Genomic DNA, 27,889 nt, shown 5'->3' with positions numbered 1-27,889 from the left:
AAGCTGGGCAACAGTCGCTTCCCCAATCGAAGTCTGAGGTCCTCGAAGACGAGACTGACAGTCACTTGGTCACAAGGCACGAAAATCTCTTCTCTAACCCGAGGAAAGCGCCTCCGCCTCCGTCAGGTGCTGTTCAAAATACACTGTCCCAGACTTCAATTCCGTCCTTGGCGGATCAATTCGACAAGCGAGGTGTCTCTCCGACTCTGGAGGGGAGCATGGACCCCACTGAAGACACAGGCAAGCAAGAAAGGTGCTCGGAGGCTTTGCGGGTAAGATTTGAGCGCTTGGACCCCTCTCGGCTCTGGTGAGCAAGTGAAGGGGTTGACACCACGCCGACATCTCTCTTCACGCTACCGACTTGATTGATGTCGCCAAAGGGCGGCCACTCTTGCCGACTCACTCGTCCTCTGTCGACATCGAGGACCAGCTACATGGCACTTCGCGCTAGCTCCGCCGCCGAGAAGGGCGCCTTCTTGCAATCGTTGGGTCATGTGACGATAGCGTCGCAGCCTTCGACCATGGTCCCAATCCTCTTCATCTTCGGGACTTGCGCTCAAAGATGTATTTCGAGAGGAACAATGCTGTCTTGCTGTGGCGAACACAATAGTGGGACAGCCTCGCGTTTTGAAGGCCTCTAACAATTTTGCAGACTTGAAAGATCCCGGGCAACAATTCTATCCAGACTACATGAGCTTTCCGACCTTTGCTTCCTCCTAATTCCGCCTTATGAATCAGAAGCAGGCTGAGAGTTGGGATCAAAGCAAGTACTTGCGTCCCTTTCTGCTCTAATACCTTGGTGCGGAAGAAGAGCCGAAAGGAAGATAAAAGTGCAGGCAAGTAAATGAAAAATAAAAAGGTGGGGGGATGCTACATCCCGGCGTTCTTGATATCAGACACATATTGCCGAGTCGGAATGACCCGTCGACTTGAACGAGCGTGTGCATCGAGCAGAAAAATACACGAGGACATTGTTGCAAGTGTGTAATCCTAATGGTGGAACGCATGGTCTTGTCAGAAAATCCGGCCGACACGAGGTCATGAGCTGTCCACGAGGTGCTGTGATGCAAAGGGCAGCTTTGGGCAGAGCGTCACAGTCTCGCAATTGAGTTTGGGAGAAACTGAAAAGGTCCGAACCATATGGCGGCGATTTTGTCTGTGACTGGTTCCTGAAAACCACGCAACTGACCGTAAGTGCAGCGGAGGGCGTCCCCCTCCCTCCACATCGGGTCTTTCCTCTTCTTCAATCACCCGAAAGACGTATCCATGAGACTACTTGCCTTGTTTAGTAATGATAGTAGGTGCCTCTCCTCCATTAGGCTAAAGTGGGCCACGGAACAGAGAGGACGGCGCTAGGTACGGGCGCCTTGAACAAGATTGCGTCGATTGCTGCATCGATTTGCCAAGGACTTCTATTCTATTTCAACTCAGAAGCTCGAGGGCGGGAACTTGTAATCAGATGGAAAATTGTGAGCAATTAAAATACACATTTCAAGAGTCTCTAATAGAAAAGGAAGTCTAGGTCTCTATGCGTAGTCAGTCTCAATTTCTCTATTGCTGCACTAGCTCTTGAGAAGCTGAAACGAGCTAAGGGCATAAAGGCGCTCGGTTCTTGAATCGACGGGTTCTGCAGGAGGGGCTAGCCGCCTCGTGCCGTCGACTTGGATTCTCCCTAAGGTCTCACGTACAGTAGTTCCGTGCCTGGAAAGTGTTCACCGCATGTACGTCAGACGTAGTGCATGAATGGGAGAGAAAGGGGAGCAGACGAGGTGGTGAGGCGATCGATAGATAAGTCTCCCCTCTTTCTCGTATCCTAGACCTGCCATCCAGTGTTCCTCTTTCTTTCCTCTCTGTCCGTTCTGAGGGCTCTTCCCTGTCATCGTTCTTCTCTTTCCTCGCTTTTCAGACCACGATCAAGCCACAGCTGACAGCTCTGGCTTTTTCCTGAGCGCTTGGCCTTCTTCAACATGCTGTCCTCACCAGGCCAGCTTGACCTCTCTGTCGAGGATGGGAGGCTCTATCTAGGTGGCAATTGGCGACAATTCATTCCAGCCGAGCCTACGCAGGGTATCAAGGAGATTGAAACGTTTCGCTACATTCTCTGCGCCGTCTACGCAGTCATTGGCTGGGAGTACATCGTCACGTTCCACGAAGAGCGACGGAGATGGAAACAGCTCATCGTCCAGCGCAAGATTGTCCTCGTCAATATCTTCGTCATCATTGGGAGGTACATGATGATTGCGAACGCCATCACCTCTGCGATCTACTTTTTCGGCAACCCGGGCGACTGCCAGTCCCCCATGACGCTCATTTTTCTTACCTACTTCCTTGTCTGGGTGAGTTTGCGCATTCTTCCTCTGCGCTTGCATCACGAAGACTAATACAGGGAACTCCTCATACAGCTGTCCTCGGCTCTCATCTTTGTTCAGCGCGTTCGAGCGCTTTACCACAGCAACCCGGCCGTCAACTACTTTATCATGGGTGTCACAGCATTTTGCAGCTGTCTCTGGATCGTAGCCTTGGGCTTCTTCTACTCGAGTCGCCTGCCGCCGGAGGTGCAAGTTCCACGTATGCCCACCTGCGTCCTCGCACCTTCGCCACCCTGGCGTGCTATCGGCTTTGGTGGATGCATCATCTTCGACCTGGCCGTGCTGGGTCTGACGGTGTTGCGCGTGCGTCAGCAGGTGCAGAAGGAGAAGCGGTCGCCCATGACAGGCTCTGCCGCCCGCCGACATGGTGTCAAGAGTGCACGAAGCTGGCTCATCGAGACGGCGCTCGTTTACGGTGGTGTGTGCCTCACCATCAACGTCGCCACCTTCTTCGTCATCATCTTTGAACGCGACATGATCCTCGAGGCCTACCCGATCCCCTTTGCCGTCGTCATCAACACTATCGTCGCGAGCCGCATCGTCTTCCACTCGGACCTCTGGGGCGCTAAGACGGCGCTGCTCGAGTCGAGAACGCTGCAAGGGTTCGTTCACCCCAACCACCACCGTGATGGTGTGCTCCTCTCTCGCAACCAGCGTTCTCGCGGCGGCAACGGTGCCGATGGCATTGGCAAAGGCGCCGCAACAACGAGCATCGGCGGTGGCAATCTTGCAGGCGACTTTGATGATGGAGAGATGGACAAGCGGTCATTGCATTCGAGCATGCAGCACGGGACCCCTCTCTCGCTGCAGGGCGCCTTCTCGCTCGACCCCAATCTGACCAGCGGCATTTCTTCCGGCAACGGCTCGGTCTCGCTCTCTGCCGAGAAGAGCGGATTCGCATTCAGCAAGGGCTTCAGCGACTTTGCGCTCAACAACGGCAACCGCAATAGCATGCAGAGCTTCAACGGCGGTCAGACGCCTGTGCTTCGCGCGCACGCGCCGAATTCGTCGTCGGCAGCCAATTCGCCGTTCGCCAAGCAAGTTGCATCCATGTCGTCGTCACCGTATATCAATGACAGTCCGACACCGACAACAGACGACGTGGTTGACGATGATGAGGAAAACCATGTGGGCGACGCCAGCGACGAGATCGAAGACCTCGAGATGCAGGTACGATCAGGATCGAGGGCCTCGCCAATGCAAATGCATCAACCGACGCTGCACAAGCAGAGTAGCTTCATAGGCCGGGCGCGATCGCCACAAGCATCATCATCGATGTCAGACCTTCACAATGGTCAAGCTTCTTCACCTGTCGGGAAACAAGCAGATGGACGCGTGCGGGCGGGCAGCGGAAATGTCGAGCAGGAAATCGTCATGTCGCCCGAGGTCGTCCGGATCCAGAGAGAGGTCTCCAGGAGAGTCGACTGAGTTCCGCTTCTGCTCGGCCCAGCTACCCGCTGCCATGTTGCTGTCGATGCTTGCCTCTGTCACCGCGTTGCCTCACTGCCTTCCGTCATACCTCATCATTCTGTCGAGATCAATCTGTATTTCTTCCTTCCCATCCATCGTTACATGATAACTCACACCCGGCGATGCCGGCACACGCCGATGAAATCACGAAAACAATGCAAAAGAATTACAAGAGCGAATCATCTACATGTTGTTGGTGCCTTTCCTTTCATGCTTCCTTGCCTGTATCCTTGTCCTCCAACCGCTCTGAGTGTACTCGACAACGTCGTCCTGTAGGCCTTTGCCGCCCGGCAGACCAAAGGCGAATCCGTTGGCGCCTTCTACGATGAGGCGCTCGTCGCCGATGCGTCTCGCCGCCTGTGAGATTGTTCGAGACCGGTCCATACGCCGAAGGCGGCTTCCTAATGCGACAGAGTCGTGGCCGACGAGCACCGTGAGTTTTGCTGGGGGGTGGGACTCGGAAAGAAGCGAGAGGATCCGTCGGAGGAGGTGCTCGAGCTTGTCGTCATCAAGAACGAGGCTGTGAACCATATGGCATCAGCAAAGGACGCTGCAGTTGAACACAGAGGGCCGCACGAACCCGGGATAGAACTGCAAGGTGGAGACAACGACAATAGTGAGGCACAGTCAGACATGTAGGTTGAGATGCACTCTCACAGTAATGGTGACGCTGACCAGAGTCCCCTGCTCTCCTCGCGCAATGGATCTGAGTAGCGTGTGTACCCATGCCTCGAGCGAAGGAAGGACGAGGTGGTAGTGTAGCAGCGCTTCGTCCGTCTCTGATTCCTTTCCATGCACGCTGACTGCGTGTCCGATCCGGAACCCGCCAGCCTGTTCGTCGGTCGTGATCCAAGCGGCCTCTTGCAGCCTCGTCAATGAGGGCCAGATCGCGTCTTTAATGAGCGTTTCCCCTCTCTGCAGCTTCTGTTGTTGCCCACCACTGACAGCTCCACGGTTTGACGAGACCCACAGATGCCGAATCGCTGCACCGAGTCCAGGCTGCTCGACGAGCGTCCTCCTTAGGAGGTCTAGCTCGCACGTCCCGGCGAGAGAGATCGTACGGTACAGCCTTGGGTGAGCAGAACGGTAGAATATGCTCGAAACAAGGCAAAGCGATCGGTGGTCCCGCTTCTTCTCTTTGCTCTCCTCTCCGGCCTCATCGTGCCCGCTGACTGAGGATACGATGAGGTCAACGAGCTCATAGGGCAGCGAGAATGCCATTGCGAGGCTCGTCCTTCTCGCTACTCGAGTGACGATGGAGGAAGACGAGGTGGTAGTGGCTTCGCGGCATTCATCGCTGCAAGCAAGCTTCAGTCGCTCATGCGGTTCCAGAGCGGCAGTCGTGGGAGGCTGCGATTGTGGACTGTTATAGTTATGCACCTTTCTGCCTCTCCACTTCTTGATAGCATCGCGCCAAAAAGAAAAAGAAGGAAAGAAGCTCACTAAGCCTATCACGTTCCTCGCCACCTTGTCACTTTTCTCAAGTTGTCAATATAAAAGACGACAAGGTGTCTTGAGACTGTGCGTTACCAGGACGACAGGCAATGGAGATAGACCGATAGATCAATACAAAGAAGACTAGACAGAAGTTAAATTATCGTACAAATAGATCTGTGTCACGGGAGACAATATATGAAGAGATATCGCGGCTCTCAATTCGGCAGCTGAAGGGGTTGCGTTGGCGGCGGTGAAGGTATCAAGATCTTCCCTTCGCTATCACCTGCCCATTCCAACCAAGGACATCGCCGTCGTTATTAGCAAGCATTCACAGTGACCAGAAAGGTCAAAGGGAGACAGCAGAGACTCACACTCAAAGAAGCCAAGGCAGCACTTCGTCTCGTCCCCGCCCAGCTGGGTCCAGCTAGACGTCGCTGAATTGTCCGCTGCTGGCGCAGGCGTCGCGCCCGACTGGCTATCCTCCCTACCGGTCTGTGACGAGATACCCATGTCCATTCCTCCTCTTCTTGGGCGTGCCTCGTTGGTGTGGGTGTTCGTCGATGCTTGCGCAGGGTATGCCGTGGGAGGTGGGGGCTTCCCCTGCTGTGTCGGCTGCATCGGAGAGGAAAGGGATGACGATGAAGGAGGGCAGCAGCCGCCGCCGTTACTTGATGGTCGGCATCTTTTCTCTGATGCTTGCGACAGCGCTGGCGAGGCTGGGTGAGACTGGGTGGCGGCGCTGAAGGGGGTATGAGCCGGTTGCTGTTGCTGCTGCTGCAGGTAAGGAGAGCGTGGGCCGTGTTGCAAGGTCATGTTCTGTCCATGACTAAGCATCTGCTGAGAAAAGCCAGTCGTCGTTGAGGGGGAGCCGAGCGAGTGTGCTGAAAAGGCTGACGAAGAGTACATTTGCTTCGACGACGAGGGCGAAGGCGAAGGAGTCGGTTCGGCGCTGAATGCGCCTGCCACTGCGAGCTGGCCACCCATCTGGGACACCTTTGACACGAGGATCCGCACCTGATCGCCCGTCGCTTGGGCCACAGACTCGAGCCGGGCAAGACTGTTTGCGCTTGCTGCTGTGCGCTGCTGCTCCATTGAATAGCTGCCACTGGCGTGACTGTACTGCGATGCGTCGTTGTAATTTGTCTGCGATGCTTGCCGCAAAGTGAGGATCGACGAGGTGAGTGCTGCAAAGTATGAGTCGACTACTTTGGCGGATTGGAGCTGATGGAGCGACCTGTCAGCTTCGACTAGTCTCAATTTCCACCGAGGCGAATGCTCAACTCACCACATCGATGCGACTCTTCTCGTGCGAAAGACAGTCCTGGCACTGCTGTCTTGCGTACTGCTGCTGCTCATCATCCCCCTTCGTACTCCCACCCTTTATCCCTACAACATCTCTGCCAGTGTAAGAGCCGAGACCGGTACCAGATCCAGGTGTAGAGGCAAAAGCGGCGGTTGAAGATATGTTGTGTGCCGAGAGAGCTTTGAGCTCGGCATTCTCTCGCTCAAGGTCCTTTACGCGTGTCTCGAGCTCGGACAGGTGGGCAGCTCTCCGCTGCCGAAAGGCGCGCTGGGTCAGCAGCTGCCTCGATGGCTCTAGCGTCGTATCTGGTCGTCTTCCTCTCCCCATCGTTTCGGCCTTTTGTTTCTGCCCCAGCAGAGAGAGAGAAAAAGAGGAAGAAAAGAGAGGATGGACGAGGATGGACGTTGGCGGGGACGAGATGGAGGTCACGGATGTTTCCAATGCTGGCTTCTCCGGTAGATCGCCACCTCTTTTTTTGTCTTTGCTGTTCCGACCGAACCCCCGCCTTGCAGTCTGCCCTTTCAGTGGCCGACGAATCTACGTACAGGCATACGAATTTTCCGGTCTTACATTCAGACGCACGTACGCACGCAGGCCACAGCCAGACTAACAATACGAACAGCCCCGAAAAAAAGTTTTGGAGTCGTGACGAAGCAAGACACTAGAAAAAAGGGAAAGGCCAGACCACAGCTGATTAATTAAAGCGCACGCTGCTGGTGAATCCCGACCGAGCCTGCATTATATCGATTTCCTCTGCCCTCAGTGTTCCTGCCTCGGCCACCCTTCGAGAAAGAGAAGTGGAAGAGCGAAAAGCAATAGAGAAAGCTGAGACCCGCCCATTTTGCCAGTGCTGCCTACGTATTATACCTTTTCATCCGAGAGTCCGAGTTCAATAGGACAGAGAAAGCCACCACTCAAGGCAGTCAATTGAGAGCATCGGGCAAAGTCAGTCATGATTATGTTGGAGTCGCGACAGAGAGTGGGTCGGTCCTGCACACGTTCTCGGTCTTTGACCCGACGATCAATTTTCGGGTCCGCGTCGTCACTCGTCAGAGGCACCTGTAAGCCACAACATACTGTTCCATGGAGTGTCCGGTCTCTTCTACAGTTTGAGTCCCAGCGTCTTAGCGATGAAGAGGCCAATCTGGATATTCGCAATGGCAAAAGTCAGCATTCATTGCACGACGACAAAGAGAAACAAAGCTCAGAATACTCACGTCGGTATTCTCCATGTTGCCGACAAGCTTTTCACTCCGGTATCCTGAAGCATGCACAGGCACATCGACTCCCGTGTGGCCGCTGGTGCTCCAGCCGATCTGTGCTCGCCGCGAGGAGATGTCGGCAACCGCTTTGCGGCAGTCATCGGTCGGGTCGATGGGCGGGGCGAGAATTGCTGCGCCCCCGTGGTCATGCATCCAAGCTTCTGCTCTTCCCTCTGCGGGCGTCGTATTGAGGCAGCTAAGTACCCTATTGACCTCTTCGTCTTTCGGCTTTCCCCCCGTCGATTCATCCAGCGCGAGGCCGTCTCTGCCAAAAGTCTGGGTCTGGATAAAGGAGAGAATGTCCTCCTGGCTCGGTACTGGCGCCGTCCGTGCAAATGCCAGCAGCCTTGCCGAGAGGCTCGCGGCAGATTGCCGGACAGGCAGGAGGAATTGTGGGTAGTAGGCGTAGTCTGTGCCCGTGATTGAGATGGTGAGCGAAGATTTCAGGTAAGCTAATGCACAGAAAACCCACTTGGATACTGCTCGCCAAGCTGCCGACCAAGCGTGACACCTCCTGTTTCGTGGTCCGACGTCGAAATGATGACAGTCCGCTCGCCTTCAGCATTTCTTTCTTTGACCCAAGCGACCACATCCTTGATAGCCTGCTGGTAAGCGACGATTTCGCGCGCATGACATGCAGGGTCGTTCTGGTGCGCGCACAAATCAATCTGGGAGCCCTCGATCATGAGGAGGAATCCGCGCTTGTTGTCTTTTGACCCGTGCAGCACGTTGAGTGCGGTGCGAGACAGGCTCGAGAGCGAGGGAAGACGCTGCGAGGGCGAGAGCGCCAGTCGGTCAATCTCGTATGGCGTATTGAAAGGCGAGAGGAGCGCGAGCATAGGCAGACTCGTGTTGTCTTGGAGAGATGGCTCGCGATCCCCTTCCGCAAAGACAACCTTTGTGTTCCAGCCCTGCTCTTTGGCTGAAGACACGAGGTCGTTTTCGTCGGGCCGGCACGAGGCAGGATGAGACTGCGGGAGAAAGTAGCATCCGCCACCTCCGATTGCGAGATCGAGCGGGCGGGCGTCGAGGTGGCCACCTAGACCCAAGGCTTGCTCGGCAATGTCACTCTCCTGGGCCCGCGATGGGACATGAGCAATGAAAGAAGCTGGCGTCTGAAAGCAGAGAAAGAATCAGATGGGCGCGCCTACTCTCTGAACAAGGTGTGCTAGCTTCACTCACCGCATCAGTCAGCCGGCTGGTGACGACAACGCCGGTGAGCCAGCCATGCTGCTTTGCCGCCTCAAACACAGTCCTGCATGGCTTGGCCTTGTCGTCAACGCCAATCGCGCCGTTGTAGCTCTTCTTCGCGCACGCAAACGCCGTCGCCCCGGCAGCCGAGTCAGTGATGAGCGAGTCTGACGACCTCGACCGGTGGCTGCCAAGGAGAATCTTGTCGAGGGGCATGCGGAAATGCGCATCAGGCGACGTGTTTCCCTCGAGTGCCTGGTAGAAGGAACGTGCAAATGTCTCCGACGCGGGGCCATAGCCGTCGGAGATCATGAGGATAACATTGACCTTTTTGCTCGCATGCCGATGACTGAACAGATCGCCGACGAGGGCAAAGGTGCACAGCGATAGGACTACGATCCGCGCCAGCTTTGACGGCCACCGACGAGCCGAGGTGGACTTTTGCCGCTTCGACTGGCTGATCACAGGTCCAGGGAGCAGCTGCTCCTCGCTCCTTTGCTTCTCCATTGCTGGATGATGATAACTAATTAGTAGCTAGTAGTGGGGTTCAACAGGAGGCAGATCAGGGTCCGTCCGTTTGAACTTTTAGCCTCGTTTTTGTTCGCCGCGTCCCTCGCTCGGACCAGCGAAAATGTCGGTGCCAGGATCGAGATGCAACATATCATGGTGCGACGCCCACTACCTTCTATATTAGCTACCACAACTCTACATGTACAGATCATGCCTTGACCCCTCTTCCTTTTTATGAGAGTTCCTTGCATGTCAGAGAACAGTGACTTGCGCTCTCTCGTTGGACTAACATCAATTAAGGCGGGATGAAGGTGCAAAGGACTACCACCACAACTACTCCATTCCCTTTACCCCTCTCTCTCCCCTTTGCACTGCTTGAGTCTCTCCCTGCCACTAGCCACGTCCAGACCCTTTTAAGCCAAAAGGACACATACACCGCGAATTCTCCATCTTGTCAACGATGCCTCCTCCTACGAGAATTCGCCTTCCCGTCGTCGACAATCAACAGAGGTCGATGGCGCCGAAAGCAGCTCGCCCGAACAATCAGCCAAAAGACGATACTTCCCTTCAGAAACACGGAAAGAGCACGAGACATGAGCTGACGAGCCAAGGCGCCCAGTCCATTCCCTCATACTCTCCCGGCCAGTTCGACGACGCTTCGCCAAATCAACAGAGTCCCTCACCCAAGCCTCCTCATCGAGCAACTCAATTCGCGAACAAGCCGCCTGCACAATTTCACAAGATGAGCTCAACCAAACGAGAAGAGAGCTTAGTGGGACTCGGTCTCTTTGGTATGGGACAAAGTGATGAAGAGACTACCTACGCAGGAAGGACCTCGAGCCACGTATCACGTCCTTCAAAAGTCACCCGCCACCACCGCACTTCATCGTGCTTTCCCTCATCGATACATGATCAGATCTCCAAGCACAAGCACATCAGCACGCGGACCAGCACTGTTTCTTCTGAGCAACGTAGGTCTTCATCTCCCTTGATAGCCGCGGTGAGCCCCTCTTTTTCGTCAAAATTTACCGGCATCATACCTTGCCCAACGTCGTCTCCCTTCATCGACAGTGGCGTCCACACGCCTCAGCCGTCGAGCAAGACGGCCTCTCCCATCGTCTTTCTAACTCCCAGCGAAACAACTCAGTCCCAGTTTTCTTCTTCTTTCTTTCCAGCTTCGAGCACGGAGCCTGCTGCGTTTACTGGCACACCCTACTCTGCAGCTGCAAGTGGTGGCGGTGGTGCTCCGACGGCACAATCTTCCGGAGGATCGACTCAGTCTGAAGCTCCTGTTCAGCATCGGCACGATGCAGCGGCGATGGCTACCGCTATTGCAGCAGCTACCGGCTCATTCATCGTCCTTGCAGCAATAGCTGCCATATTGATACTCCTCAGAAAGCGAAGAGCGACAGCAGCGGCGCGCCAGAGGCGCACCCATGCGGTGGTCAGTCGTTTCAGCAGCGACAGTGGCGGGAATGCGGATGCAGGATACATCGAGAAGGCCATTGGGGGTCACGGACAGCATCGACAGAAGACTGCGCCACCCACTCCAACAGAGCAGGACACCAAGGCCATTTCGCCGTGGCTGGAAAACGACGGTGGTGTGCACGACCAACCGTTGGCGACTCTTCCCGCCGCTGCAGGGATGCAATCAGACAATTCCACGGCACAGAAAGGCATCGGAAAATTGTCTGCCTTGCTCAAACACTCTCGGCATCATGACGAGGTGCAAGAGAGGAACAAGAGATACACAAAGACATCCTCGTTCCTAGGTGGTGCGCCCGCTGCCAGCGCGGCTCAGTCCATGGTACAGGAACATTATGTCAAAAAGCGATCTACGATGATGGCTATTCCAAGCAGGATACATGTGCCTGTCTCACCCCAGCCTGTCGTAGTTGCCCTCTTGCAAGAGGCGGACCGAAAGCAGCAACAGGAACAACAGCGGCGCAAGAGCGCCTCTTCCACGCCGCAGCTCCCACCGTTGGCCAGCGTCAGCGATTCGGATTCGTCACCGTCCACATCTTCTCCTTGGCGCTTTGGGGTTGTCTTAAAGGGATTCAAGGGACAGACGGCGAAGGCAGCCCAAGGACCTCCCAGACGCATCACAGTGCTGTGCTCCTCGGAGATCAACTCAATTGTTTTTCCACTCCCGCCCGCTCCCGCTCCGACCCCAACGCAAAGCAGCAGCAGCTTACTCGCCTTCAAAGCACCACAGACGGCTGCTGATGTCTTCTCGGAAGGCACAGGAGGAGGACCCAAAAAGCAAGCAGGTAACGGCACAACGCCTCCTGCGTTGAATCTGCCCTTTAGCAGCCTCATTGTCGCAGCATCGTCACCAATTTCTCCATCACCCTCACCCCTGGGAGCAGCAGCAGGGGCAAGGCCGCAGAGCAAAAGCTTGGAGCTGGCGAGGAACCGGACAAAGTCGGCACGATCTTCATCAATGAAAAGGGGTGCTGCACGAAACCGCACACGAAGTGCGAGCTGCACTGCCGGGGCAGCTGCGAGTGGCGATCTATCTGCCTGTCGAGAGGACAGCAAGGAGAGTATCCTCGCCCGGCTCGATTCGGGTGGTCCATCTGCACAGCAGGCTGATGGCGATGCGGGACTGGCCTGGAGGTGGCTAGCCGAGGCTCTCTCCGAGAGTGATGCAGACGACGACGAAGACGATCAAGAGCTGAGGAACGGCTACATGGCTGGATCTGAGATGGACCACCACGGCCAGAGTTGCGACGATGATGACGCGACCGACGACGATGACGCCGCGACAATCACTGGTCATCCTTCGCCCACGACAGCAACAGCACCAGCAGCGGACAATGGTCTGGCTGGAGAGCTATCTACAAAGGGCGTAGCGACGGTATTTACGTCGATCAATGGTGCCGAGGAACTCTTTTCGAAGAGCGTCACGCCAACTCGTGCGAGAGTAGCCGGCACCGAAGACAGCACTCTTAGCGCAATGACGCCACCTGTCATAACGCTCACAAAGGGCGATGGCTCGGCTGAGAAGCGTCTGAGCCTGACAACGACGAATGGAACGAGGTCACGGTCCAATTCAGAATCTTCGAGTGGGGAAGAGGATCAAGAGACTGTCGCGTCCAGCACCTATTCTCCAGCACACACATCTTCCAACGGATCGGGCTCTTCTTCAACGGCCACTCTCATCGATGTCGATGAGCACGAGCAAGCGTCAACGTCTGTGCAGACAATCATCATTCACGATCGTGAGTATGAGCAAGGCAGCGAGAATAGTAACGAGTCGGCAGATCGATCCGCGGAAAATCGTCCCGATACTCAAGATGAGCAGGATGTAATCGTCTTTTCTCCTTTGTCCACATCCAATCTTCACCAAGAGGAACAGACAGGCGATAGCGCGGTTCTTACAGCCGAGTCAGAGGAAACAGAAGAGGAAGGAGAAGATGACGGCTACGAGACGGCCCACAATCGTATGATGTCGACCAGCACCGTCTCCTCACTGGGTCTTCCGTGGGCGCAGGTCGCACTGCCAAAGTACCGCTCTGGCGGCTTGGAAGACATGGACGATGACACATTTCAATATCGCCCTTCTTCCACTTCCTCTTCCTCGGTCGACGCGAGCATGTGAGAGGGAGGTAACCACCATCCCAGTTCACTACGCCCACGTCACAGCACACCCAACCTATACGACCCCATCATTGCGTCACACACTCGTTAGACTAGACAAAACACATGTATCGCACCAAATTTTTCTGTGAATCCCACTCCGAGCAATTGAATTTCTATTTCCAGTGTCCCTTGCTATCATCAGGTGTACGCTAGTTGCTGGCGCTGATGCTCGAAGGCTTCTCCTTGCTCGTACCCAAAACTCGTGGCAGGTAGCCAGTACCGCCTCCTTGTCTCGTTGGGGCTCGGCATGATGAAGACTCCTTGGGCTGCATTCTCGACGTATGTCTCGCAGCTCGGCAAGGAGCCGCTTGCGTCCTCCTCGTCCTGCACATGGTATGGCTGTGGGTGGACTGTCGATGGCGGCGTCGAGGTGGGCGCAGCCGCGATGGGCCAGACGGACACAGTCGGAAGGAGCAGATGGCCCGTCTTGGCGGGAATCAAGACGACGTCGAACGTCCTCTCTTCCTCCTGCTGCGAGGAGACCTCAAACGCGCACCGTTTTCTGCCACTTACGAGCCAGTGCTCGAAATCAGCGCCAACGTCATAGAGGAGTCTCATCGTCTTGACCTGTCGGTGTCGAGCGGAAGGAGACGGGATGCGGGAATGAGCGTCTTCGAACTCGTCTTCGTCGTCGTCTGCATCAGAAGAGAGCTTTGATTTGTCCTTTGCCGGAGGAGCGAGCTCGAGCATCTTGCCACCGCGAGGCGTCTTCATTGCGTCTTCCTTTTCCTCAGCGTCTGCTTCCTTTCCTGATGATGGTGTTTGTCTTCTCCAATTGAATGACGTCCTGATTCTGAGCTTTGCTTCGATCGGTTGACCCACGACGAACGTTTTTCCTTCCTCGGGAAGCAAGATCGATGCGGCGCATACGATGTCCATGCTCGGCACTTCTACCACAATCTCCAGGGACCGCCAAGAGAGCTTTTCCTTCCCCGGCACATCCGAGGCAGCCTTTGCCAATGTCTTGGTAATCAATGCCAACACCGCCTCCTCCTGCTCTTGGTCTGTCACGCCCCATCGCGTCCACATATCCCTCCGAGCCGCTTTGGACACCTCGTTCAATGCCTTGTCGCCCAGGAGCAGCACCTGTCCTGTCTCTTCGTAGGCTAAGATGTCGACTTGTCTCTCTATCAGATCCGACATGAATCGCTGGAGACACCTCCGCACGTGCGGGTCATCCATCGAAGCGGCCTTCATCTCTGCTTCCAGGATGCGTTCGACAAGCTCTTTGGCCTCTTCGTGCAGTGTTCGATAGGCCAGACGTAGTCGCATGTCTCTCTTCGTGTCGTCATCGATCGATTGGCCATTGCCGTCTTGCCGTCGGACGCAAAAGACGTATGAAGCAGGATCCCGCGCAGCCACAACGGTATCCCGGGTCGGTGCGCTGAGAGGAGAGACAATCTCGAGCTGTCGCTTACTGCCATCCTCCTTCTCACCATCGACGCTCAATTTGACCATGCCCAACCGCAGACTTGACCCTTGGCCCGCACTGATGGAAAACTTCGAGATGAGGTTCCGCCGCCGGAAAAAGTCTTGCACATTGACGCCAAGAGGCAGGCCCACAGTGAGCCTTGTCCTCTTCCGCAGCTGCCGCTTCACTTCGACCCGTGCATTCTTTGTCCAGTAGTCAACCGAGAGTGATAGTTTGATGATGCCGTCTGCCGATGTCGGGCTTTCTTGCAGTGGTACCTCGACGATGTATGTCTTGTTCTTAGATAGATTGGAAAGCGAAAGCGTCTGGAGGGCTTCGTCAAAGGTGCTCTCTGCCTGCGTTGATGCCTCCGAGAAGCCTCTGAGAGGCCGGCTCTGCGCGTCGGGAAGGGCTATGCGGATCGAAGCCTTTTGCACATCGTTGCGACCCGTCTCAATCTTGAGTAGAACAAGCCTCTGGCGATCGAGCATGATGCTCTTAGGCAAAGCCATCGATGCGTCGAGCGCCTCGCCATCCTGGGGCACGTCGACAAAGGTTGCGTCGAGTGGCCCACGCGGGTACGAGTACTGGAAGATGACGCGCGAAAAGCGCACCTGGGAGACGTCGACGACGTATTTGCCTGGCGCAGGCGTTGGTGTCTGGATTTCGACATCGTTGAGTCCCGGCTTGAGGGTGAGCTTGCCGCTCGTCAGCCAGAGCTGGTCGCGTTCGCCGTTGGAGAGGCACACTCGCACGTCGTCGACTTCCAACGTTGATTCGGCCTCGTTCCGGACCTGCACCTTCAGCAGTGACCCGTCTTCCGTTCCTGCTCGTCTCGCCAGGCTCTCTAGCGGAGTGATGGAGAGCAGGTCGAATTGGCTCGCAGGTACCTCCTGTTCGAAGTGCCGGGTGTGGTCACGGAGCATCTTGAACAGGTCGGCCTCGTCAAGGTACTCGTTTACGGCCCCTTCCTCGGCGTTGTCGCCGCGCTGCTGGCGGTGGCCTGGCCTAGTTTTGAGCAGCGCAACGATGACGCTAACCCATGCTCGGTCGTGGGGCTTGCCTAGCTTTGCATGGCAGGCCAGCTGCTTAGCCAGATGCGAGGCTTCAATCCGAGAAAGGCGTGCCTCGGCGTAGGGCTCAGCCAGCGAAGTGAAGGTCGTGTATGCTTCTTGGTACCGTTCTCGATGGCTTGAGGGAATATTTCAGCTTAAATCAAAACGGCGTCAAAGAAGAGAAGGAAAACTTACAAATCGAGGCTGGCGAGAACACCGCGGAGTCGCAAGACATTCCGTCTTCGGCCTGCACTGATGCAGCCTGCGACGACACGCTCGGTAAGTGCGACATAGTGCAGGTCGAACAGGTGCCGGTTGTCGATGGCATCGAGCAGCTCCTGCCTCGAAATGCGTGCGACCTGCTTCTCATTGCCGCCACTTTCTCCACTAGCATCTGCATCAAGGGGAAGCGGTGGGAGCTCTCTGCTTCTCCTCGACACCTCGATTGGGCTCGAGAGGAGGAAGGGAAACACTTTGGGGAGGTGACCTTCACTCATGCCGATCTTGTCGAGCTGTCGTCTGGCAAGATCCAAGAGCTCGGCCTTGGACGCGTGGAAGGCAGCGCTCAGGCTGCCGTCGATCGAGGGTGATGCACCTTCCGAGGGCGAAGCGTCACCGGATAGCAGTGACATGTCGCCCCGTTCGACGAGCCAGGCCTGGCACTGCTCCACGACGTCAAGCGAGGAGCTGAACGTCCAGCTCTCGACAAAGTGGCGAGGCAGCGACTCGCCCTCGAGCATGTGGGCGACACCGGCGAGAAAGGCAGGAGCCTCGTTCATGACCTGGGCGACCCTGCCGAGCTTGCCCATGAGATTGGCCCGCTTGGCAAAGACGTAGCATCGAAAGTCAAACAGGCTGATCTCGTTTCGCAGAATCAGATCACGATACGGCTTCTTGGACACGTCGAGCAACGGCGCGGAATCATCGCCTGGGCTATTGCCGCCGACGGAGGAGAAGAAGGCGAGGTTGCGATCGCGCATGCACTGCGAAAAGGTCGCATCGATCTCCTCGTACCGCGTCAGGGCGTCGGCAAACAGGCCGGTACCCTCCAGGGTGCTGGCCACGCACTCGATTTCGGCCATCCATTTGCAAAAGTTCCAGCCAGGCACGGTGCGCTTGGCTACCTCTCTGCGCACGACGTCGCTCTGGGCCTCAATGACCGAGTCAAACGTCATCGAGACGGACTCCTTGAGGCGCGAGAGCAGCTCTGCAAAGACAGTGGGGTCCGAGTGGCTCGTCTGCGAGGAGAGGTTGGGAAGACGATTGAGATGGACGACGCGGTTGGCCTTGAAGTCGGTCTTGATCTTGTCGAGGACACTACCCTTTGCTGAGCTGCTGGAGCTGTAAAAGCGGCCAAGCCCAGTCTTTTTCTCCGACGCGGCCTCGGCCGTGCTCGCAGCAGAAGCAGCAGCAGGTGCGGGCGAGCCCCTTCCGCCCGGTGTGCCAGCCGATGCGGGCATATTGCTACCCTCGGGCGGGGAAATGAGAACGATGAGATGCTCAGGCACCGCCTTGTCCGACTCGTCTCCTCCGCCGTCCTTGTCCTTGGTTGGCGTGTCGGGCCTCTCCGCTCCGTCCTGCAAATTGGCCACCGGAGACTTTGCGACGGCTGCGCTGATGGTGGGACTCGCCTGGAGCGTGGCCAGCCAGGCGCGAATGCTGTTGCGGACATGGTGTCGGTATGCGTCGTTGTCGTCGCACACGACAAAGTAGAGGTGGCAGAAGGGCCTCTCGAGAAGGCTGCGTTGGACCAGATGCCTCGTCTCGGGCTTCAGCTTGTTGCGCAGCAGCGTATCGCTTATGGGCTCCAGCCGGACGTCGAGCGACTGGATCGTCCTGATGGACCCTGCCCCTGCCCCTGCCCCTGCTCCTGCTCCTGCTCCATTGTTCTGAGAGACGGAAGGCCTCCAGTGAATGTTGCGCAGGGGCAGGTGGTGCGAGAGCGTCCCAATGAGATTCCCGAATGAGCTCGAGTCCAGCAGAGGGTCTGCACCGGCATATGTGACTGTGATCGTCATCCTCTTCTTGTCCTCCTCGTCCTCCTCATGTCAGTCCTGCCCACCAGCAGAGATCTGACCGCGGCGATCTTTGGATCTGTGCGCGAGAAGGTGTGTCTGTAGCGAACAAGCTCATCACGCCACGTGAGACAGCGCTAGCCTCTACTTTATGCATAGCCGTTTATTATAGCTGGTGCTCTATCGTTTTCTTGTCTCGTTTTTGAGACAGTAAGCGCGGGAGGCTATTGAGAATTTGGCCGTGAATTTCCCACCTCATCGCCGGTGCTGTGCGCCGCCGTGCCTTTCTTGCCTCGCCTCTTCTCCTCATTATCCAGCCTTACCCCGGCCTGAAAGTGCACCACGACCCGTGCTTCTCTCCGCCTCTCTCTCTCTCCCTGTCCCTCTATACACAGCGCCGTCGACGGTCAACAAAGGTGCGACGAACCAACGGACCCGGACCAGAAGACCGCGCGCAAGCGTCGCACAGGACAGTCCGTCGTCCCGTCGTCTTTTGAATTACCGTGATCGCAGATCGGGCTTGTGTCGTCGAAAAGACAGGAGCGGGATCGAATGCGCTCTCGGCAGCACCAGGCAGGCGGTAGAGCGTGAGCCAAGCCAAGCCAAGCCAAGCAGCCAAGCCAGTCACAGGATGACAAAGACGACGACCGCCGACGGCTCCTCGTCCTGGCCCAAAGACGACATGGACTTCATCGACTTTGATCAAGGCTTTGACCTCGTTCAATTTGATGGTGGCCGCAATCATGGCCCTGGTGAGTCTACAGCGAATAGCCGATCTGGCCTGTGCCCCTCTGTCTGACCCTTGCACACTGCAATCTCTCCCTCTCTCTCCTACGACACAGAAGGACGACAAGGGAGTGGCAGCGGCGCATTCATGTCGGCCTCACCAGGACTGGGGCTGCAAGAGTCTCCAAAGCCAGAGTCGTCTATGAGCGATCGGTCGACTCCTCGGATGCCGCAACTATTTAGCATGCAACCCACGGTGCACTCTAGGAATGCTTCGGGTACATCTCTCTCAGGGTTGCAGCAGCAGCAGCAGCAGCAGCAAGGACAGCAAGCGCAGCAGGGCATTCACCACCAACATCACTCCAGCGCCGATCTGTATGCACGCCCTCCAGATGAGTCCAACAGCAGACCGGGGACGAGCATGAGCATGATCAGTGCCAGCGCAGAGGGTGCAGACGCCAAGAGGGACAGCATCGGCACCTCGACGAGCAACAGCCTGCAAAAGCGTGCATCCGTCCTTTCGTTTCAGACGGCCCTCAGTGGTCTGGGAAGCGATGATCCGCCGAGAAAACCTTGGGTGCCTACCTCTTCGGGGCCCGGAAGCGCCTACTCTTCGTCCCCAGACGATCGGCAACTGCCCCCTGGCGGCTGGGGAGGGCGGGCGTGGTCAGGGGATAGTGGCAGTGGTGCCGTAGGCCAAGCCGCGACGAGCCAGAGCGACAGCAAGAGAGGAGGAGTCCAACCGAGATACTCGCCCGCTTCATCGCCGCGCAACCTCCTGCACCCGCTCGATGCATCACCAGCGAATTCGCCCCGCTTCCAGCAGCCGTCGCTGCCGCCGCTGGCTTCAGCCCAGGCCGCTCACGCACCGCCTGGCCATCAGCAACAGCCGAGGACGAGCTCTGGGCTGCGTGCCGAGACAAAGTTCGAGGGTCTTCTTAGCCCGGTCTCGAATGCGTCGGCCATTGACGCTGCTGCCTCGACAATCGGTCCTGATACTGAGGACACCGCTGCGCCAAAGTCGCCAATCGATCTCGGTCCAAGTCGCACTGCTCCCTTTGGCGCGCCGCAGCCAGAGCAGCGGCAACAAGAGCAGGAAGAGCAACAGCAACAGCAGCAACCCTGGAACAAGCAGAATCAGCTTCTAGGGCCTGAGGGGCAACAGGCCGTCTCTTCTCCTGTCGATGTGGACACCCATCAACAAGGCCAGGGCAGAAGGCGAGACAGGGATTCGATGCTCCCGCCCACACCCTCGCTCGATGGGACCGGCCCGCCGAGTCTTCCCGAAAAGGGAGGCCCACCTTCGCTGCCATCAAAGGACCTCTCATCGCCCCCCCTTTCCGACAATGTCATTCCTCCCCCGCTTCCCGTTGACGTGTCAGTGGCCAGAGAGCCAATTGCACCAGCGGGCCAGTCACCAGTCAGCGACTTTCGCGCGCGACCCCTCGCCGACATCACACCGGCTACGCAGGCAGAGGGCCTTGCTCATCTCCAAATGATGGCAGATCAAGCGAGGGAGGTCGATGCGGCCGCGGGTCTTCCTCCCTCGGCAACGATATCGAGACAAGCGTCGCTCGGCAACATGGTCGCCGGTGTGGCAGGCGCAGGTCCCTCTGGCGTTGCGAGTGGGGCAGCGCCTCGAGCGGCTCTGGCAGAGGCGCCACCGCCCTTGGCCTTGAACCAGTCACCGAGCATCGAGACACCTCCCCGAGAGCCGAGCCCGCCGCCAGAGGGGGAGGTGGAAGCGCGCGCGGAGTGGGAGCGCAGCCAGATGAAGGCCATGGCGGCCAGGGCCAGAAGCGGACCCAAGCACAGTCCGGCTGCCTCGTCGCCGAGGAAGACGACGTTTCGCAACCAGCTGCGGCCCCTCCAGCTCGTTGAGGCAAAGCGGGAAGCCGACCAGCTCTCGCAGCCTGAGGATGGTCAGGATGGCGCAGCGGGCACGCCAGTGGCAACGATGCCGTCTCCAGGGGTAGGCGAACCACAGGCACAGACGCCGGTGCAGGCACCGGTACAGGGCCAGGGGCAGGGCCAAGGGTCAGGGCAGGGACAGGGACAGGGACAGGGACAGGGACAGGGACAAGGGCAAAGGCAAGGCTCGGGGCAAGCCATGAGCACCCAGCAGCTGCAAAAGCAGCAGCGACGCAGTCTGGGCGCCATCAACAACCTGGCCGTGGGTGTGTCCGACTATGGGGGTGCCTATCCCGTCTTTACGTCGCCGTCTGCCAGCGCGTCCAAGATTGTCGGCGGCAAGCAATTCTCTGGTTTGACACCCCAGCTGAGCCTGGTGCCGCCTTTCGAGTTGCAGAACCGGCCCGATGGGCTGCCGTCTGGGCTCCTGGGCCCCGATGGCATCAGAAGATCGCCAAATGATCCCGAGGTGTGCCTCGAGTGCATGATGCGCGACGAAGACATGATCGATGTCCACGTCCTCGGCCCTGGGCTGTGGGAGCGCGAGAGCGACCGCGACTTTGAGGAGGCCTGTCGCATCGAGGCGGAAGAGGCCAGCAGTGTCGTCACCCACAACACGACCGTCGAGAGTGGCGATGGGACAAAAGAGCAATCACAGCCACAATCGCAGTCGCAGTCGCAGCAGCACCATCTCCCTCCTTCGTCTTCCAACCCTCGAATCTCGAGTCTCGTCCGGATAAGAGTCAAGCGGGTGGCCAAGGGCGACCCTCTGACAGCCGAGCGGCTAAAGCTGCACACACAGATGAACCCGTCTGCCTCTTCCCATCGCTGGAGAACGCTGCAGACATTCCTGGCTATCCAGGCAAAGTACATTGCCCTCGACCAGCAGAAGCGAGCTGCGGCCGCAGCGGCGGCCTCGGGAGGAACGCTCAAGCCGGGCACTTCTACCTCGTCCAGCAACAGCCGGCAGCGGTCGTCTTCGGCCTCACTCTTGCGCGAGGCTGGCCTCAACAGCACCGACGATGACGCACAGCTCACGCCAGAGGAGCGGGCGAGAAAGGAGCAGGACGTGGCCAAGGCCAGGGAGGCACGGAGAAGAATTGCTGGGTCATCTCCAGACTTTGCTGTCACGCCGGGTAAGGCGGGGCTATCTCCGACGGACGAGGGCCAGCTGAGGAGAGAGGAGGAGCTGGGGATGGAGGAAGAGATGAGGCAGCGCTCGGCAAGCCACAACAGCATCCCGAGGCGGTCGGGCGGCGCACCGGCCTTCCTTCGCGGCAACAGTGCCCACGATCTCCGGGGGACGCCTGGCGCAATGACGGCGCCCTCGACGCCAGACTTGACCGCCTTGGCTCCTCCTACACCGCCGTTCAGAGGGCGGATGAGAGCCGTCTCTTCGCAGCTCTCGCTCGCGCCCAGCGGTGGATCGATCATCGATATGCACGTCGGCATGGAGAACCAGGCCGAACACCGCATCTCGCAGGCCGGCTTTATGCCTGGCACCCCCATATCGCCGCAGAGCCCCGGGGCCATCAATAAGGCATACTATGGCGACTCTTTTGAGCCCTCTTCGTCGTTTGAGGAGGAAAGAAAGCCAGCGAAGAAGAAGGGAGGCATTCGCGGTCTTTTCAACAAGATCTCTGGTGCCAACTTTAACGAGTCTTCCTCGAGGGACGCACCGGCAACTCCCTCCAAGCACCAGCAGCAGTCGTCGGGGCCTGCACAAGAGGGCGGCGATACAGACGAGCTGCAGCCACCGCCGGGCATAGCGGGCCTCTTGGGCCGAGCGAGACGATCCACTTCGTCGCTGCTGCCCACGCCCACCAGCGCTCGGCCGTCGATGGACATGTTGTCGACGGCTGACCGAGGTCTCAACTTTCCCCTGGGGATGGCGAGCCAGACGAGCCTGGAGATGGGACCGTTTGGGTCCGGACCGCAACCGCCGCCTCGCAAGGAGTCGAGAGATGTGCCGCAGCAGCAGCAGCAGCACAAACCTCAGCCAACTCCGCCATTGCACCACCAACAGCAGCTGCACCAACAGCCGCTGGCTCCGCAGACAAACGGGGATGCAAGCCGGCGGGCGAGGACCTCCTCGTACGGTGCTGCGCTCCGACTCACGCCTCGCTCCGCTTCACAGCAGGAACAGCGCGCTCAACAGGACGCCGACCAGAACAGCGTAACGTCTCGCACCTCATCGCGCAAGGAGCCGCCACAGCTGGCGACCCACTCTCGGGTTCCGTCCGGCGGTTCTTATCTGCAGTCTTCTTCGAGCAATGGATTTGGAGGGCCTGCCAATGGATCGACGAGTAATGGGAACGCTTCAAAGGAGGCGGTCCCTCCTCAGCGCCCGCCTCGCAATCCCTTTCGGCGAGGGTCTGGCGCTGATGCGCCGACGTCGGAGCCCAATCCCAACGCTGGTGGCCCACCGGCTTCGCGAATTCAAGCAAGCTCGTACATGCAGCAGATGGCCGTCGCACCGCCCCCGCTGCCGGAAGAGGGCTATGACGACTACGGCAGACCGTCGACGTCGCTCTCGATGCTCCCGCCTCGGATGGCCAGCCTGGCCTATGAGGAAGGGCCACCGGTCCAGCCTCCGCCGAAGCAGTCGCGTAAGAGCAAGCTGCTCAAGTTCCCCTTTGGCGGTGGCAACAACAACAACAGCAGCGGCAACAATGCTGCCTCGAACGGAGGCGCCAAGAGGGACAGCATTGCCGCACCCGCTTCCCTTCGTAGTCGATCCTCACGCGCGACATTTGAAGACGAATTTGCAAATGGCCAAGGCTCGGGACAGTATCCGCTCCCACCCAGCAGGACGCCCCTGCGGATGGCTGACGACCTCAACTTTGCCGACAGCAATGGCGGTGGCTCGGCCAGGAAATCGTCCTTTAACATCATGGAGCGGCCGCGCGTGCTCAGCACCCCGCACGAGTACCTGCCGCCTCGCAGCCAGTCGGCGCTGGGCGTCATGCCGCCGAATCGGTTCATGAGCTCGTCATCGCAGGGCGATCTCACCATCACGGAAGAGATACAGGACACGTCGATGGCCGACTCAGGATCAAGCAAGAAGAAGAACCGGGCCAGCTTCTTTCCCAGGCTGCGATCTGCCTCGAGGGCCGGTCTGAGGGCAGATTGAGAGCCCGAGAGCCGCTTCTCTCCCGCACGCGCGCCCCACCCCCTTTTTCCTCGGACACTTGCTTGTCGCTGCTTCTTCTACCACCCTCCCCAACACGTCTCGGTTGCTTCTCGTCTCCTTTTCCCCACCTTTCACTCCTCTTTCCCATTACCCCTTCCCCCTTTCCATCTTCATATTGGTTCATGCACGGTCAAAACCCCCATGGCGGGCTCTCGTTTCTTTCAGTCTCCAGCGGTTTGTCTCTCATTGCGCATCCACCCCATTACACATAAAAAGACAGCTTCAAGGAAATCATTAGTCCTTTTCAGCCAACCTGTCGAGGACGGCGCCGACTTCTTCTTCCGTCAGTGTCCTGAACCGCTTTTGCTTCTGGGCCTGTTTTGCGTCTGCGTCCTCCCCCTTGAATGCCTCCTCTCCGCCGACGATGCCAATCTCGATTTCGTTTGCCTTGAGGTCCTGGGCCAGGACGGTGGCGAGCGTCGTGACGGCCAGATCCAGCGTGTCGTTTGTCGAGAGGCTGCGCGAGATGGCCTCTGCCTCGCTCGCGGCCTGGTCTGGCAAGCTGTACGAGGGCTCCTCCTGCTGCCCCGCTGAGCCTGCGCTTCCTGCGCCCGCCAGGGCTGAGCTGCCCTTCTTGAATTGCTTCTCGAGGTAGTTGATCGCTTCCGTCTGCTTGGCCCCCGCAGCCGTCGCGCGGAACCCAACGTAGTAGCCTGCGGGGTCGACCTTGAAGATCTGCGGCCCGTAGCCGGCGCTGTCGGCCTCGCCATCGAGGCCGACGATGATCATGCTGATGCCCAGGGGCCGCATCGCGGCGCGCTGCGTGTAGACCTGGTTGATGTTGGCCATGCGCTTCGCGAGAAGATCCGGCGAGATGGCGTAGCCGTATTTGTACTGGAACTCTGCGGCCTCGGAGCGGGCGCGCTGGACCTGTGCGCGTGCATCGGCTGGCAAGAGGCAGGGGGAACGATCAGTAATCGCGAAAGCCAATGACTAGAGTCAGGCAGGCAGACTCACCGACGCGGCCGGTCATGATGCAGCCGATCTCGGGCGTGAGCTGGAAAATATGCGTGACGGTGCTCGGATCCAGCAGCTTGTCCTGATCAAATTCAGAAAGAGTAGGTGCTTTCAGTCAGAAGCTCGAGAGCAGAGGAGAGACAAAGAAGGGAACTAACGGGAATCTTTCGTTGGGTGCACACCACCGCGCAGTCTTTGCCCTTGATGGCAATCGAGGTGAGGCCCGAGGCCGAGATGGCCTTGAAGGCATACTCGACCTGGTACAGCCTGCCGTCGGGCGAGAAGACGGTGAGGTAGCGGTCGTAGCTGCTGCGAGACATCGTCGTGGGTGCGCTCGAGAAGCAGGAAGCGTTGCTCTCGACGGCCGCGCGTTCTTCGTCTGGGCGGAGCGACGACGCTCAAGCCAGGCGCAATCTCGCGTGGCCCATTCGCCAGTTCAAAAAACACGTGACTCTAAAGAGAGGACCGACAAAAAATTCAGCATCCTTTTTCTTCCTTTTTGGAAAAAGGCAGAGCACGAAGGTCTAACGGCGACGAGGAGTTCTAAGAGAACAGTAGAGCAACCATGTCAGGCGCACCGACGCACATCCTCTTTGAGTGCGCCACGGGCGCGGCCATCTTCGAATGCGTCCAGACCGAGGAGATCGGCAACATGACCAAGCAGGTCCAGGAGTCGATTCAGGACCTCAACTCGTTTGGCAGGATGGTCAAGCTCGTCTCCTTCAGCCCGTTCAAGAATGCGCTCGATGCGCTCCAGAGCTGTCTCGATGTGTCCGAGGGTGTGCTCAACGACCACTTCAAGTCGCTCATCTCGCTCGTCCTGGCACCCGCAGGCAAGAAGGCCAAGGGCGTGACGCTGGGTGTCTCTGAGCGAGGTCTGGCCGGCGCCATTGTCTCGGAGTTGGGGATCCAGTGCGACACGGGCGAGCGGACGCTTGAGCTGATCCGGGGCATCCGTCTTCACGGCGAAAAGCTCCTCAAGGGTCTCTCGGAGGGAGATCTTGGCAAGGCTCAGCTCGGTCTCGGCCACAGCTACAGCCGATCCAAGGTCAAGTTCAACGTCAACCGGTCCGACAACATGATCATTCAGGCCATCGCCCTCCTCGACACGCTCGACAAGGATGTCAACACGTTCGCCATGCGTGTCCGCGAGTGGTACGGCTGGCACTTTCCCGAGCTTGTGCGCCTCGTCAACGACAACATGACGTACGCCAAGCTTGCCGTCTTCATCAAGGCAAAGGAGCGGCTGACCGACGACGACGTCGAGGAGCTCGCCGAGATCGTGGGCGGCGACGAGGTGGCAGCCAAGAACATTCTCGACGCCAGCAGGGCCTCGATGGGAACAGAGATCGGCGACATGGACATGCTCAACATCGAGTCGTTTGCCCAGCGAGTCGTCAACCTGGGCGAGTACCGTCGCAACATGCACAAGTACCTCATCGAGAAGATGCACCTTGTTGCGCCCAATGTGAGTGCGGCTGATTGGAAAGTTTGAGGTCAATGGCATACTGACGGAGATTGCGGTTGCTCAGCTTTCGGCTCTGATCGGAGAGATCATCGGCGCGCGGCTGATCTCGCACGCGGGATCGCTGACAAACCTGGCAAAGTACCCCGCGTCGACGGTGCAGATTCTCGGTGCCGAAAAGGCGCTCTTCCGTGCGCTCAAGACCAAGGGTAACACGCCCAAGTACGGTCTCATCTACCACGCCTCGGCCATTGCTCGTTCGGCTCCCAAAAACAAGGGCCGCATGTCGCGCTTCCTTGCCAATAAGATCAGCATTGCCTCGAGAATCGACTGCTTCTCGGACTCGCCCACGACCAAGTTTGGCGAGGTGATGAACCTGCAGGTCGAGGAGAGACTCCAATTCTACGAGACGGGCAAGCCGCCAGGCAAGAATGCCGACGCTATGGCCAAGGCGCTGCGCTCCATCGAGGAGGCTGCCGGTGACCTGATGGACGTCGACGCAGAGGACGACGACGATGACTCTGACGACGAAGAGGTGACGATGCCCGAGGCAGTCGGTGTCAAGGACCCGGCCGATGACAAGAAGAAGAGCAAAAAGGGTAAGAAGGAGAAGAAGTCCAAGAGCAAGTCGTCGGACAAGGACAAGAAGGATGACGTGGAGCGAGCGGCAGAAAAGGCGAGGAAGAAGGCGGCGAAGAAGGCAGCAAAGGCGAGCGACGGGGGCGTGCCGGGCGACGAGTCGGTGGCCAAAAAGGACAAGAAGGAGAAGAAGAAGAAGGACAAGTCCAAGTGATGTGTGTCAACAAACGCCATCGCCGTCTCTTCTGTCCCTTTCCGCCGCTCCTTTGTACTATAGCTTTATCTTCTGTTTGATTGACATCATGTTTCCTGCTTTGAGGTCGTGTGATTATGATACAGTGTGTCTCGCGGCCCTTTTTTTTATTGATCTAACTCCAATCTTACGAGCGCTATCTAACGAGCGCTGTCTAACGAGCGCTTCCCTGGACGCCGGAGGCAGCCCTGTTCTTGTCCCTCACCCCATCGATTCTGGCATCGGCAGCATCCTCGACGACCTGCCTATAGTGGATGCCCTCGCGCAACGGCGTCTGTGCCGCGGTGCCGCGGAAGCCGAGATAGAAGATCCTCGACATGTCCCTGGAGCTGCTGTCAGAGAGGACGATGGACACGTTCTGCGTGCTTGAGAAGCGGCTGATGCTGACAGGATACTCGATCACGCCGCCGTCGGAGCTGCCCACGTCGTCGAGTAGGTTAAAGTCAGCCTGGGGCTTGCCGCTGCCCACCGAGCCCGTCCTGGCGCCAGCTGGACCGCCCTCCGCTGCCTCGAGCTCGTCAAAGTCGACGCCATTGGGACGGTTGACGAATGCCCTCAGCCTCGTCGGCATAAAGTCGCCGCGGCCGACATTGACGAGGATAGACTTGATCTTGACCTGGTGCGTAAAGGGCACCGTGATGATGAGCGTGTCGTCGCCGGTGCCGCTCTGCGTCTCGGTATAGATCGATGTATTACTGCGGGTGTGCCACGGCCTGATGCACGCCTTTGGACCGGTGACATCCACCTCGATCTCTTCCCTCTCTCCCGGGGCACCATCCGGCCTCTGCCTCGTCACAAAGAAGTTTGTCAGGGGCTGATCGACGTTGAGGCCCCAGACCTGCGACCGGTCGATGTACTCGTACAGGTTCATCTCATCGCCACGGTTCGCGGTCACGCTCTGGTCCGTGCCCGCCGGCAGACGGCGCTCCAGGACGGTCGTCTCCTCGTTGCAGTTCATGGCCCGGTGTTGCACGAGGGAGAAACGAGAAGGTCGAAAGAGCGTCAGTGGCTCAGCGCTCCTCGAAAAAATAAAAAAAAGAGCGACAGAGGCGCGCGTCCCCGGCCACGTGTCGCCCTCGCCGTGCGCATGCCGCCATCCGAACGTTGCTCCTGCTGGTCGACAAGCTCATCGTGCAA

General features: G+C 58.1%; 10 protein-coding genes across 10 annotated transcripts; 4 read left to right on the top strand and 6 right to left on the bottom strand.

The window, feature by feature from the left end:
* The first annotated feature begins 1,655 nt into the window (after positions 1–1,655).
* Positions 1,656–4,078, top strand: FA10DRAFT_281032 (hypothetical protein). The gene is made up of 2 exons (XM_025523662.1): positions 1,656–2,336; positions 2,403–4,078. The coding sequence occupies exons 1-2, from the start codon at positions 1,968–1,970 to the stop codon at positions 3,795–3,797; spliced, it is 1,764 nt and encodes a 587-aa protein (XP_025375725.1). The 5' UTR covers positions 1,656–1,967; the 3' UTR covers positions 3,798–4,078.
* FA10DRAFT_268711 (hypothetical protein) lies at positions 4,012–5,244 on the bottom strand. The gene is made up of 3 exons (XM_025522441.1): positions 4,497–5,244; positions 4,420–4,430; positions 4,012–4,359 (listed from the first exon to the last, which is right to left on the bottom strand). Exons 1-3 carry the CDS (start codon positions 5,058–5,060, stop codon positions 4,023–4,025), a joined length of 912 nt encoding a protein of 303 aa, XP_025375724.1. The 5' UTR covers positions 5,061–5,244; the 3' UTR covers positions 4,012–4,022.
* Positions 5,245–5,435: 191 nt separating this feature from the next.
* On the bottom strand, positions 5,436–7,214 carry FA10DRAFT_268710 (hypothetical protein). Its single transcript, XM_025522440.1, has 3 exons — positions 6,562–7,214; positions 5,648–6,497; positions 5,436–5,559 (listed from the first exon to the last, which is right to left on the bottom strand). The coding sequence occupies exons 1-3, from the start codon at positions 6,904–6,906 to the stop codon at positions 5,492–5,494; spliced, it is 1,263 nt and encodes a 420-aa protein (XP_025375723.1). The 5' UTR covers positions 6,907–7,214; the 3' UTR covers positions 5,436–5,491.
* A 239-nt stretch (positions 7,215–7,453) lies between these two features.
* FA10DRAFT_268708 (alkaline phosphatase-like protein) lies at positions 7,454–9,578 on the bottom strand. Its single transcript, XM_025522439.1, has 4 exons — positions 9,024–9,578; positions 8,314–8,956; positions 7,797–8,251; positions 7,454–7,723 (listed from the first exon to the last, which is right to left on the bottom strand). Exons 1-4 carry the CDS (start codon positions 9,537–9,539, stop codon positions 7,682–7,684), a joined length of 1,656 nt encoding a protein of 551 aa, XP_025375722.1. The 5' UTR covers positions 9,540–9,578; the 3' UTR covers positions 7,454–7,681.
* A 424-nt stretch (positions 9,579–10,002) lies between these two features.
* FA10DRAFT_296045 (hypothetical protein) lies at positions 10,003–13,146 on the top strand (the record flags this gene model as incomplete). Its single annotated transcript, XM_025524486.1, has 3 exons — positions 10,003–10,333; positions 10,370–10,513; positions 10,718–13,146. 3 exons carry the CDS (start codon positions 10,003–10,005, stop codon positions 13,144–13,146), a joined length of 2,904 nt encoding a protein of 967 aa, XP_025375721.1.
* A 115-nt stretch (positions 13,147–13,261) lies between these two features.
* FA10DRAFT_303482 (hypothetical protein) lies at positions 13,262–17,742 on the bottom strand. The gene is made up of 2 exons (XM_025525246.1): positions 15,849–17,742; positions 13,262–15,789 (listed from the first exon to the last, which is right to left on the bottom strand). Exons 1-2 carry the CDS (start codon positions 17,669–17,671, stop codon positions 13,326–13,328), a joined length of 4,287 nt encoding a protein of 1,428 aa, XP_025375720.1. The 5' UTR covers positions 17,672–17,742; the 3' UTR covers positions 13,262–13,325.
* Positions 17,743–18,299: 557 nt separating this feature from the next.
* FA10DRAFT_261888 (hypothetical protein) lies at positions 18,300–22,615 on the top strand (the record flags this gene model as incomplete). Its single annotated transcript, XM_025520089.1, has 3 exons — positions 18,300–18,420; positions 18,511–22,538; positions 22,577–22,615. 3 exons carry the CDS (start codon positions 18,300–18,302, stop codon positions 22,613–22,615), a joined length of 4,188 nt encoding a protein of 1,395 aa, XP_025375719.1.
* A 1,036-nt stretch (positions 22,616–23,651) lies between these two features.
* Positions 23,652–24,791, bottom strand: FA10DRAFT_268706 (N-terminal nucleophile aminohydrolase). The gene is made up of 3 exons (XM_025522438.1): positions 24,614–24,791; positions 24,456–24,537; positions 23,652–24,385 (listed from the first exon to the last, which is right to left on the bottom strand). Exons 1-3 carry the CDS (start codon positions 24,773–24,775, stop codon positions 23,733–23,735), a joined length of 897 nt encoding a protein of 298 aa, XP_025375718.1. The 5' UTR covers positions 24,776–24,791; the 3' UTR covers positions 23,652–23,732.
* A 229-nt stretch (positions 24,792–25,020) lies between these two features.
* FA10DRAFT_261886 (putative SIK1-involved in pre-rRNA processing) lies at positions 25,021–26,713 on the top strand (the record flags this gene model as incomplete). The annotated part of the gene is made up of 2 exons (XM_025520088.1): positions 25,021–25,923; positions 25,988–26,713. The coding sequence occupies 2 exons, from the start codon at positions 25,021–25,023 to the stop codon at positions 26,711–26,713; spliced, it is 1,629 nt and encodes a 542-aa protein (XP_025375717.1).
* Positions 26,714–26,775: 62 nt separating this feature from the next.
* Positions 26,776–27,745, bottom strand: FA10DRAFT_268705 (DUF1000-domain-containing protein). The gene has a single exon (XM_025522437.1). The coding sequence runs from the start codon at positions 27,708–27,710 to the stop codon at positions 26,907–26,909; it is 804 nt and encodes a 267-aa protein (XP_025375716.1). The 5' UTR covers positions 27,711–27,745; the 3' UTR covers positions 26,776–26,906.
* Positions 27,746–27,889: the final 144 nt, after the last annotated feature.

This window comes from Acaromyces ingoldii, assembly GCF_003144295.1.
Source record: "Acaromyces ingoldii strain MCA 4198 unplaced genomic scaffold FA10scaffold_5, whole genome shotgun sequence".
In the NCBI taxonomy this organism is placed as follows: domain Eukaryota; kingdom Fungi; phylum Basidiomycota; class Exobasidiomycetes; order Exobasidiales; family Cryptobasidiaceae; genus Acaromyces; species Acaromyces ingoldii.
The sequence above is the reverse complement of the archived record's forward strand: the minus strand, read 5'-3'. Positions and strand labels throughout refer to the sequence as shown.

Excerpts from the sequence above, each read along its gene's own strand:
- FA10DRAFT_281032 (XM_025523662.1), top strand. The coding sequence starts at position 1,968 with ATGCTGTCCTCACCAGGCCAGCTTGACCTCTCTGTCGAGGATGGGAGG. Across the intron at positions 2,337-2,402 it reads TTACCTACTTCCTTGTCTGG|CTGTCCTCGGCTCTCATCTT; the intron begins GTGAGTTTGCGC and ends CTCCTCATACAG.
- FA10DRAFT_268711 (XM_025522441.1), bottom strand. The coding sequence starts at position 5,060 with ATGGCATTCTCGCTGCCCTATGAGCTCGTTGACCTCATCGTATCCTCA.
- FA10DRAFT_268710 (XM_025522440.1), bottom strand. The coding sequence starts at position 6,906 with ATGGGGAGAGGAAGACGACCAGATACGACGCTAGAGCCATCGAGGCAG. Across the intron at positions 6,498-6,561 it reads AGAAGAGTCGCATCGATGTG|CTCCAATCCGCCAAAGTAGT; the intron begins GTGAGTTGAGCA and ends TCGCTCCATCAG. Across the intron at positions 5,560-5,647 it reads CTGCCTTGGCTTCTTTGAGT|GTGATAGCGAAGGGAAGATC; the intron begins GTGAGTCTCTGC and ends TGGAATGGGCAG.
- FA10DRAFT_268708 (XM_025522439.1), bottom strand. The coding sequence starts at position 9,539 with ATGGAGAAGCAAAGGAGCGAGGAGCAGCTGCTCCCTGGACCTGTGATC. Across the intron at positions 8,957-9,023 it reads CCAGCCGGCTGACTGATGCG|ACGCCAGCTTCTTTCATTGC; the intron begins GTGAGTGAAGCT and ends CTCTGCTTTCAG. Across the intron at positions 8,252-8,313 it reads GCTTGGCGAGCAGTATCCAA|ACTACGCCTACTACCCACAA; the intron begins GTGGGTTTTCTG and ends TCACGGGCACAG.
- FA10DRAFT_303482 (XM_025525246.1), bottom strand. The coding sequence starts at position 17,671 with ATGACGATCACAGTCACATATGCCGGTGCAGACCCTCTGCTGGACTCG. Across the intron at positions 15,790-15,848 it reads GTTCTCGCCAGCCTCGATTT|CCATCGAGAACGGTACCAAG; the intron begins GTAAGTTTTCCT and ends TATTCCCTCAAG.
- FA10DRAFT_268706 (XM_025522438.1), bottom strand. The coding sequence starts at position 24,775 with ATGTCTCGCAGCAGCTACGACCGCTACCTCACCGTCTTCTCGCCCGAC. Across the intron at positions 24,538-24,613 it reads GCACCCAACGAAAGATTCCC|GACAAGCTGCTGGATCCGAG; the intron begins GTTAGTTCCCTT and ends GAATTTGATCAG. Across the intron at positions 24,386-24,455 it reads CATCATGACCGGCCGCGTCG|CCGATGCACGCGCACAGGTC; the intron begins GTGAGTCTGCCT and ends GCCTCTTGCCAG.
- FA10DRAFT_268705 (XM_025522437.1), bottom strand. The coding sequence starts at position 27,710 with ATGAACTGCAACGAGGAGACGACCGTCCTGGAGCGCCGTCTGCCGGCG.